Below are 10,376 nucleotides of genomic sequence, written 5' to 3' on the forward strand. Positions count from 1 at the left end.
GCTGTATCTTTTTTAGAACCATAGAACATTACAGCACAGAAAGCCTTTTGGCCCTTCTTGGCTCTGCCGAACCATTTTTCTGCCCAGTCCCACTGACCTGCACCTGGACCATATCCCTCCACACCCCTCTCATCCATGTACCTGTCCAAGTTTTTCTTAAATGTTAAAAGTGAGCCTGCATTCACCACTTCATCTGGCAGCTCATTCCACACTCCCACCACTCTCTGTGTGAAGAAGCGCCCCCCCTAATATTCCCTTTAAACTTTTCCCCCTTCACCCTTAACCCATGTCCTCCAGTTTTTTTCTCCCCTAGCCTCAGTGGAAAAAGCCTGCTTGCATTCACTCTATACCCATCATAATTTTATACACCTCTATCAAATCTCCCCTCATTCTTCTACGTTCCAGGGAATAAAGTCCTAACCTATTCAACCTTTCTCTGTAACTCAGTTTCTCAAGTCCCGGCAACATCCTTGTAAACCTTCTCTGCACTCTTTCAACCTTATTAATATCCTTCCTGTAATTAGGTGACGAAAACTGCACACAATACTCTGAATTCGGCCTCACCAATGTCTTATACAACCTCACCATAACATTCCAACTCTTATACTCAATACTTTGATTTATAAAGGCCAATGTACCAAAAGCACTCTTTACGACCCTATCCACCTGTGACGCCACTTTTAGGGAATTATGTATCTGTATTCCCAGATCCCTCTGTTCTACTGCACTGTTCAGTGTCCTACCATTTACCTTGTATGTTCTACCTTGGTTTGTCCTTCCAAAGTGCAATACCTCACACTTGTCTGCATTAAACTCCATCTGCCATTTTTCAGCCCATTTTTCTAGCAGGTCCAAATCCCTCTGCAAGCTTTGAAAACCTTCCTCACTGTCCAGTACACCTCCAATCTTTGCATCATCAGCAAACTTGCTGATCCAATTGACCACATTATCATCCAGATCATTGATATAGATGACAAACAATAATGGACCCAGCACTGATCCCTGTGGCACACCACGAGTCACAGGCCTCCACTCAGAGAAGCAATCCTCCACAACCACTCTCTGGCTTCTTCCATTGATGTGGAGATGCCAGCGTTGGACTGGGGTAAACACAGTCAAAGTTTTAACAACACCAGGTTAAAGTCCAACAGGTTTATTTGGTAGCAAGTGTCATTAGCTTTCGGAGCGCTGCTCCTTCGTCAGATGGAGTGGAAATCTGCTCTCAAACAGGGCACAGAGACACAAAACTTGATTTTGTGTCTCTGTGCCCTGTTTGAGAGCAGATTTCCACTCCATCTGACGAAGGAGCAGCGCTCCGAAAGCTAATGGCATTTGCTACCAAATAAACCTGTTGCTGGTGTTGTTAAAACTCTTACTGTGATCTTTCATTGAGCCAATGTCTAATCCAGTTTACTACCTCTCCATGTATACCTGGCGACTGAACCTTCCTAACTAACCTCCCATGCGGGACCTTGTCAAAGGCCTTACTGAAGTCCATGTAGACAACATCCACTGCCTTCCCTTCATCCACTTTCCTGGTAACCTCCTTGAAAAGCTCTAATAGATTGGTTAAACATGACCTACCACGCACAAAGCCATGTTGACTCTCCCTAATAAGTCACTGTCTGTCCAAATATTTGTAGATCCGATCTCTTAGTACTCCTTCCAATAATTTACCTACTACTGACATCAAACTTACCGGCCTATAATTTCCCGCATTACTTTTTGAGCCTTTTTTAAACAACGGAACAACATGAGCTATCCTCCAATCATCCGGCACCTCACCCGTGGATACCGACATTTTAAATATATCTGCCAGGGCCCCTGCAATTTCAACACTCGTCTCCTTCAAGGTCCGACGGAATACCCTGTCCGGTCCCAGGGATTTATCTACTCTGATTTGCCTCAAGACAGCAAGCACCTCCTCCCCTTTAATCTGTATATGTTCCATGACCTCCCTACTTGTTTGCCTTATTTCCATAGACTCCATGCCAGTTTCCTTAGTAAATACGAATGCAAAAACCCATTTAATATCTCCCCCATTTCTTTTGGTTCCATACATAGCCGACCACTCTGATCTTCAAGAGGACCAATTTTATCCCTTACTATCCTCTTGCTCTTAATATACCTGTAGAAGCTCTTAGAATTATCCTTCACCTTGTCTGCCAAAGCAACCTCATGTCTTCTTTTAGCCCTCCTGATTTCTTTCTTAAGTATTTTCTTGCACTTTTTATGCTCCTCAAGCATCTTATTTGCTCCCTGTTGCCTATACATGTCATACATCTCTCTCTTCTTCTTTATCAGAGTTCCAATATCCCTCGAGAACCAAGGTTTCTTATCCTTATTCACTTTGTCTTTAATCCTGACAGGAACATACAAACTCTGCACTCTCAAAATTTCTCCTTTGAAGGCCTCCCACTTACCAATCACATCCTTGCCAGAGAACAGCCTGTCCCAATCCACGCTTTTTAGATCCTTTCTCATTTCTTCAAACTTGGCCTTTTTCCAGTTTAGAACCTCAACCTGAGGACCAGATCTATCTTTATCCATGATCAAGTTGAAACTAATGGCGTTATGATCACTGGAACCAAAGTGTTCCCCTACACACACTTCGGTCACTTGTCCTAACTCGTTTGGCAAAGTTTGCATTTGACAAAGTCCCTCATGGCAGGTTGGTTAAGAAGGTTAAGGCTGATGGGATACAAGGAGAGGTGGCTAGATGGGTAGAAAACTGGCTTGGCCACAGGAGACAGAGGGTAGCAGTCAAAGGGTCTTTTTCCGGCTGGAGCTCTGTGACCAGTGGTGTTCATGCTGTGAAGGGGCTTGGGGCTCCGAAAGCTTGTGTGGCTTTTGCTACCAATTAAACCTGTTGGACTTTATCCTGGTGTTGTTAAACTCCTTACCAGTGGTGTTCCGCAGGGCTCTGTACTGGGACCTCTGCTATTTGTGATATATATAAATGATTTGGAAGAAGGTGTAACTGGTGTTATCAGCAAGTTTGCAGATGACACGAAGATGACTGGACTTGCAGATAGCGATGAACATTATCGGACAATACAGCAAGATATAGATAGGCTGGAAAATTGGGCGGTGAAATGGCAGATGGAATTTAATCCAGATAAATGCGAAGTGATGCATTTTGGAAGAACTAATGTAGGGGGGAGTTATACAATAAATGGCAGAGCCATCAAGATTATAGAAACACAGAGGGTCCTAGGTGTGCAAGTCTACGAATCCTTGAAGGTGGCAGGACAGGTGGAGAAGGTGGTGAAGAAGGCATATGGTATGCTTGCCTTTATAGGGCGGGGTATATAGTATAAAAGCTGGAGTCTGATGTTGCAGCTGTATAGAACGCTGGTTAGGCCACATTTGGAGTACTGCGTCCAGTTCTGGTCGCCGCACTACCAGAAGGACGTGGAGGCTTTAGAGAGAGTGCAGGGAAGGTTTACCAGGATGTTGCCTGGTATGGAGGGTCTTAGCTATGAGGAGAGATTGGTTAAACTGGGCTTGTTCTCCCTGGAAAAACGGAGAATGAGGGGAGACCTAATAGAGGTGTACAAGATTATGAAGGGTATAGATAGGGTGAACAGTGGGAAGCTTTTTCCCAGGTCGGAGGTGACGATCACGAGGGGTCACGGCTCAAGGTGAGAGGGGCAAGGTATAACTCAGATATCAGAGGGACGTTTTTTACACAGAGAGTGGTGGGAGCCTGGAATGCACAGCCAAGTAGGGTGGTGGAGGCAGACTCGCTGACATTTTTTAAGACTTACCTGGATAGTCACATGAGCAGTCTGGGAATGGAGGGATACAAATGAATGGTCTAGTTGGACCAATTATCGGCACAGGCTTGGAGGGCCGAAGGGCCTGTTTCCTGTGCTGTACTGTTCTTTGTTCTTTGTTTCCGAATAGGAGATCTAATATTGCATCCTCTTTAGTTGGTACCTCTATTTATTGATTTAGAAAATGTTCCTGGACACATTTTACAAACTCTAACCCATCTAGACCTTTAACAATATGGGAGTCCCAATCTATATGTGGAAAATTAAAATCCCCTACTATCACAACTTTATGTTTCCTACAGTTGTCTGCTATCTCTCTGCAGATTTGGTCCTCCAATTCTCGCTGACTATTGGGTGGTCCATAATACAACCCCATTAACATGGTCATACCTTTCCTGTTTCTCAGCTCCACCCATATGGCCTTGGCAGACAAGCCCTCTAATCTGTCCTGCCTGAGCACTGCTGTAACATTTTCCCTGACTAGCAATGCCACCCTTCATCCCTCTGCCTCTATCACGTCCGAAACATCGGAACTCTGGAACATTGAGCTGCCAGTCCTGCCACTCCTGTAGCCAAGTTTCACTAATGGCTATAATGTCATAATTCCATGTGTCAATCCACGCCCTCAGCTCGTCTGCCTTCCCCACAATACTCCTGGCATTGAAATAGACACACCTCAGAAGATTATTACCACCAGACACAACCCTTCTATTTGTGATTTTGCATGAACTATTAACATCATTTATTTTCACCCCCGCTCCACTACCTGCTCTGGCACTCTGGTTCCCATCCCCCTGCAAATCTAGCTTAAACCCTCCCCAATAGCACTAGCAAACCTCCCTGCAAGCATATTGGTCCCCTTGTAGTTCAGGTGTAACCCGTCTCTCTTGTACCGGTCCCAACTGCCCCAGAAGAGGTCCCAATGATCTAGAAATCTGAAACCCTGCCCCCTGCACCAGTTCCTCAGCCACGTGTTCATCCGCCCGAGCATCCTACTCTTACCCTCACTGGCACGTGGCACAGGTAGCAATCCTGAGATTACTACCCCTGGGGTCCTGCTTTTTAACTTCCTACCAAGCTCTTTATACTCACTCTTTTGTACACACATTCGCTATATTCTGCTGTATCTCCCTTTCACACAGAGACATATTCTCTCTAGCTTGTTGTATTTCTCACAAGCACACATTCTCTATGTCAAAGAAAGAACAAAGAACAAAGAAAATTACAGCATAAGAACAGGCCCTTCGGCCCTCCTAGCCTGCACCGACCATGCTGCCTAACTGAACTAAAACCCCCTACCCTTCTGGGGACCATATCCTTCTACTCCCATACTATTCATGTATTTGTCCAGACGCCTCTTAAAACTCACTGTCGTATCTGCTTCCACTACAACCCCAGCAGCGAGTTCCAGGCACCCACACCCTTTGTGTAAAAAACCTGCCTCGTACATCTCCTTTAAACCTTGCCCCTCGCACCTTAAACCTATGCCCCCTAGTAATTGACTCTTCCACCCTGGGAAAAAGCTTCTGACTATCCACTGTGTCCATGCCTCTCATAATCTTGTAGACTTCTATCAGGTCGCCCCTCAACCTCCGTCATTCCAAATAGAACAAACCAAGTTTCTCCAACCTCTCCTCATAGGTAATGCCCTCCGTACCAGGCAACGGTCTGGTAAATCTTTTCTGTACCCTCTCCAAAGCCTCCAATCCTTCTGGTAGTGTGGCGACCAGAATTGAGCACGATATTCCAAGTGCAGCCCAACTAAGGTTTAATAAAGCTGCAACATGACTTGCCAATTTTTAAACTCAATGCCCCGGCTGATGAAGGCAAGCATGCCGTATGCCTTCTTGACTACCTTCTCCACCTGCATTGCCACTTTCAGTGACCTGTGTACCTGTACACCCAGATCCCTCTATCAATACACTTCATGGTTCTGCCATTTACTGTATCTTTCCATCTGTATTAGACCTTCCCAAATGCATTACCTCACATTTGTCCGGATTAAACTCCATCTGCCATCTCTCCACCCAAGCCTCCAAACGATTTATATCCTGCTGTGTCCTCTCATGGTCCTCATTGCTATCCGCAAACCCACCAACCTTTGTGTCGTCCGCAAACTTACTAATCAATCCAGTTACATTTTCCTCCAAATCATTTATATATATTACAAACAGCAAAGGTCCCAGTCCTGATCCCTGAGGAACGCCACTTGTCACAGCCCTCCGTTCAGAAACCCTTCCACTGCTACCCTCTGTCTTCTATGACTGAGCCAATTCTGTTTCCACCTTGCCAGCTCACCTCTGATCCCATATATATATGTATATATACATATATAGATATCTGGCAGTATCCCTCTCTCGCTCACATTCCATATATCGGCAGCATCATTCTCTCTCATTCTCACATTCTCTGTATCTTGCTGTATCTGTTCCTCACACTCACACATTTTCTGTAGTTTGTTGTATCTCTCCCTCACACACTCTCATTTTCCTGTATCTCAGAGGCACAGTGGTTCGCATTGTTGCCTCGCCAGGGACACGGGTTCGATTCCCAGCTTGGGTCACTGTCTGCGCGGAGTCTGCACATTCTCCCCATGTCTGCGTGGGTTTCCTTTGGGTGCTTTCCTTCCAGTTTCCTCCCACAGTCTGAAAGACGTGTTGCTTAGTTGCATTGGCCATGCTAAATGCTCCCTCAGTGTCCCTAACAGGCACCAGAGTGTGGTTGCTGAGTGTGTTTAACCTTCTAAAATTGTGATTTTTGTCTTTAGGCATTGGCGGCACGCAGATTAAATTGGTGATTAAATTCATGGGACATGTTGGTGTTGAAGTGATGCAGAACATTATTCTTGAGGTGAGAATCTGTTTGGAGATTAAATATTGGTGACATCAATTCCTGCCTCTCACTCTGAATTCACAGATCAGGAGCTCCATGTCAGATTAAAAGCAGCTTCACTATCCTGCTGATTATCCTTGTATTATCCAGACCACCCTCCTGTTGAAGGGCCGAGTGGCCTCCTCCTGTTCCTGCGTTGGTGTCTGAACCTCTATAGTGTAGCTGAAGTGGGGAGCATTGTCACAGTCCAGTCCCATTGGTCCAAACCCCTCACAGATTGAGGGCAAAGAAAGTCTGAAACAACCTCACATTGCTCTGCTGACCCCAAGATCACCTCTCTCTCTCTCTCTGTCTTCCTCTCTCTTTCCTTTGCTCTCTTTCTCCCTCTATCCATCTCTGTTGCTGCCTCAATGTCTGTCCTCTGTCTCCCTCTCAATTTCTTGCTAACTCTCTCTCTCTCTCTGTCTTGATCTCTTGTCATCTCTCTCTCTCCGACCTTCAATGTTTGTCTCTCTCTCTTCTCACCTTCTGTCTTACTCGGCCACTTGCTTTGTCTCCATCCCTCCCTCTCTCTCTTTTCCTTGAGTCTGTCCTGCTCTTTCTTTTTCTCCCTTTTCTTTCTGTGCCCATCTCTATTTCTCTGTCTTTTTCTTTGCTTCATCCAGTCTCCCCTTTGCTTCTCTCGCTCCCTCACTGAACTCATTTCTCCAGTCCCATTTTCACTACAAACGTTGGAAGCAATGTCACCTGTTCCGTATGGCCAGTGCAGTTCCAGACAGTGATTGGCAGTGAATGTGACTTTTTGTCCCCAAACTCTACTTCACAATTTCCCTGCACCCTCACTGCAATATGAATTATGTCTCCTGTCTGTGATATAGCTGCAGCTGTCACTCAAGAATCGATTTCCGGATGTGGATCTTCATTTGAGTATTGCAGATGATTAACTCTCGGCTGTGGCTTACTCCAGAAGATTGTTGGTGATGGATTGTATCAGTCAGCGCATGATGGCCTGTGTGTTTGACAGCTTTGCTCACTAATCGTCCTGCCTTACAATGTTAAGTAGCTAGCAAAGGATTCATTGCTCGCTGTGTGCTACTGTTACATCATTATTGATTCTTCTTCATGTGACAGGATTGTGGGAACTTTAGCTTTTGCTTTGTTAAATAGGGAAACATACCCTCAATTTGAAAATACTGACTACTGGGCTGTTGGACAGAGATTGACCCAACATTGACCATTTTTAACTTTCTGCTTAATGAGAGAATGATCTGTGTGGAGCCCCCTGAGAATGGGCCCCCTGTGAATGGGCAAACAGACCACTGTTAATCCAAGCTAAATTCTGGGGAGATATCATCCTTTTTCTGAAGGTTGTGACAGGTTGATGTTGGTCGGTACAGAATAGAATACAGGCTTATTGTTTTATCTATAGAATAGGAAGTGAGTGTATGAAAAGTGAAATATTTGACAACTGATCTCACGAACCCAGTGAAAGAAGAAATTACATCAGCTTTATTAACCAAATTGATATATGCTGGCTCCAATCAGATCCTCCTTATCTGGAGTAGTGATACTGCTGGTGGAGCAGGAAGCAATATGTTTGTATCTTCACTCCATTCGATTCATAGAACCGGTGAACGGTCCCTGTTGGTCCCATTGTGAAGATGTAAAAGTGTAACAAAGAACAAAGAACAGTACAGCACAGGAAACAGGCCCTTCGGCCCTCCAAGCCTGTGCCGCTCCTTGGTCCAACTAGACCAATCGTTTGTATCCCTCCATTCCCAGGCTGCTCATGTGAGCAAGATATGATTAGGACTAAAATCACAGGAAAATCCTGCCAAGGATGCACTCTCAGCAAAACAACGTCTGTGGAGATCAGTAAAATTTAGTATTTCGAGTCAATGTGCTGGCTTTTGAGCTGAAACATTAACTGTGTTTCACTCCGCAGTTCCTGCCTGACCTGCCGAGTCTGTACAGCTTGTCTTTTTCTGTTTTTTTCTTTACACGATCAGGTCTATCAGATTCTCATTAATGGGCTTTCACAAACCCAAACCTATGCCTCAGAAAAGCCTCGGAAGAAACAGGAGAAAATCACGAGGGTTTTGATTGCAAAGTGTCTGTTTAACTGATTATTCAGCTGGGAACTGTAACGTGTTCGAGCCCATCACCATCACATGTGGGTTTCTCAGTTAAGTGGGTGTGTAAATGTATGCAATGTGTGCTTAATAAATCTCAAAATACTTGACCACAATGTTTCAAATCTGTTTCTTTTGGAGAGATGTCCAGATTATCGAATTAGGAGCTAAAACCACCCTGGAACGGTTTGAAACTCACCTTGTTGTCTGGCCTATCTCTCAGATTCTCAACTCTCTGTCTTCCCATGGATTCATCTTCCTCTCCCTGCTTCACTTTGAATATTTTTCCGGCTTTTCTGCTAATGAACACTCGCAGTTCACAAGATAGAAGAACATAAGAAATAAGAGCAGGAGGAGGCCATTTGGCCCCTCAAGCCTGCTCTGCCACTCAGTCCAATCCTGACTGATCCTGGGCTTTATCTTCACTTTCCCACCCACCCCCATATCCCCTAATTTTATGACACCACAAATCTGTCTGCTCCAGCCTTATATTTATTCAACAAAGGAGCACCCATAACTCCGAGTTAGAGAATTCCAAAGATTCATTGCCATTAGAGTAAAGAAATTACTCTTCATCTCTTTAGGGGCAGGTGCGACCTGTACAGTTTAATTTAATTTAATTTAATCTCAGTTGTTTGGGTTTAATCTCAGTTGTTTGGGTTTAATCTCAGTTGTTCGGGTTTAATCCCAGTTGTTGTGGATTTAATCTCAGTTGTTGTGGATTTAATCTCAGTTGTTTGGATTTAATCTCAGTTGTTTGGGTTTAATGTCAGTTGTTTGGATTTAATCTCAGTTGTTTGGGTTTAATATCAGTTGTTTGGGTTTAATCTCAGTTGTTTGGGTTTAATATCAGTTGTTTGGGTTTAATCTCAGTTGTTTGGGTTTAATCTCAGTTGTTCGGGTTTAATCCCAGTTGTTGTGGATTTAATCTCAGTTGTTTGGATTTAATCTCAGTTGTTTGGGTTTAATCTCAGTTGTTTGGGTTTAATCTCAGTTGTTTGGGTTTAATCTCAGTTGTTTGGGTTTAATCTCAGTTGTTCGGGTTTAATCCCAGTTGTTGTGGATTTAATCTCAGTTGTTGTGGATTTAATCTCAGTTGTTTGGATTTAATCTCAGTTGTTTGGGTTTAATCTCAGTTGTTTGGATTTAATCTCAGTTGTTGTGGATTTAATCTCAGTTGTTTGGATTTAATCTCAGTTGTTTGGGTTTAATCTCAGTTGTTTGGGTTTAATCTCAGTTGTTTGGGTTTAATCTCAGTTGTTTGGGTTTAATGTCAGTTGTTTGGATTTAATCTCAGTTGTTTGGGTTTAATCTCAGTTGTTTGGGTTTAATCTCAGTTGTTTGGATTTAATCTCAGTTGTTGTGGATTTAATCTCAGTTGTTTGGATTTAATCTCAGTTGTTTGGGTTTAATCTCAGTTGTTTGGGTTTAATCTCAGTTGTTTGGGTTTAATCTCAGTTGTTTGGGTTTAATCTCAGTTGTTTGGGTTTAATGTCAGTTGTTTGGATTTAATCTCAGTTGTTTGGGTTTAATCTCAGTTGTTTGGGTTTAATCTCAGTTGTTTGGGTTTAATCTCAGTTGTTTGGGTTTAATGTCAGTTGTTTGGATTTAATCTCAGTTGTTTGGGTTTAAT

General features: G+C 43.8%; 1 protein-coding gene across 1 annotated transcript in view; it reads left to right on the plus strand.

Moving 5' to 3' along the window:
* Nucleotides 1–8,853, plus strand: part of LOC144487156 (pancreatic secretory granule membrane major glycoprotein GP2-like) — a gene marked incomplete at its 5' end in the record, with an annotated part of 30,311 nt that extends 21,458 nt beyond the window's left edge. The window contains 2 exons of the mRNA XM_078205217.1: nt 6,547–6,629; nt 7,490–8,853. Coding sequence (XP_078061343.1) covers nt 6,547–6,629; nt 7,490–7,555 — 149 coding nt within the window. The remainder of the gene's footprint in view (nt 1–6,546; nt 6,630–7,489) is intronic.
* Between the last annotated feature and the right edge of the window lie 1,523 nt (nt 8,854–10,376).

This window comes from Mustelus asterias, unplaced genomic scaffold (genome assembly GCF_964213995.1).
Source record: "Mustelus asterias unplaced genomic scaffold, sMusAst1.hap1.1 HAP1_SCAFFOLD_623, whole genome shotgun sequence".
NCBI classification, from domain to species: Eukaryota; Metazoa; Chordata; class Chondrichthyes; order Carcharhiniformes; family Triakidae; genus Mustelus; species Mustelus asterias.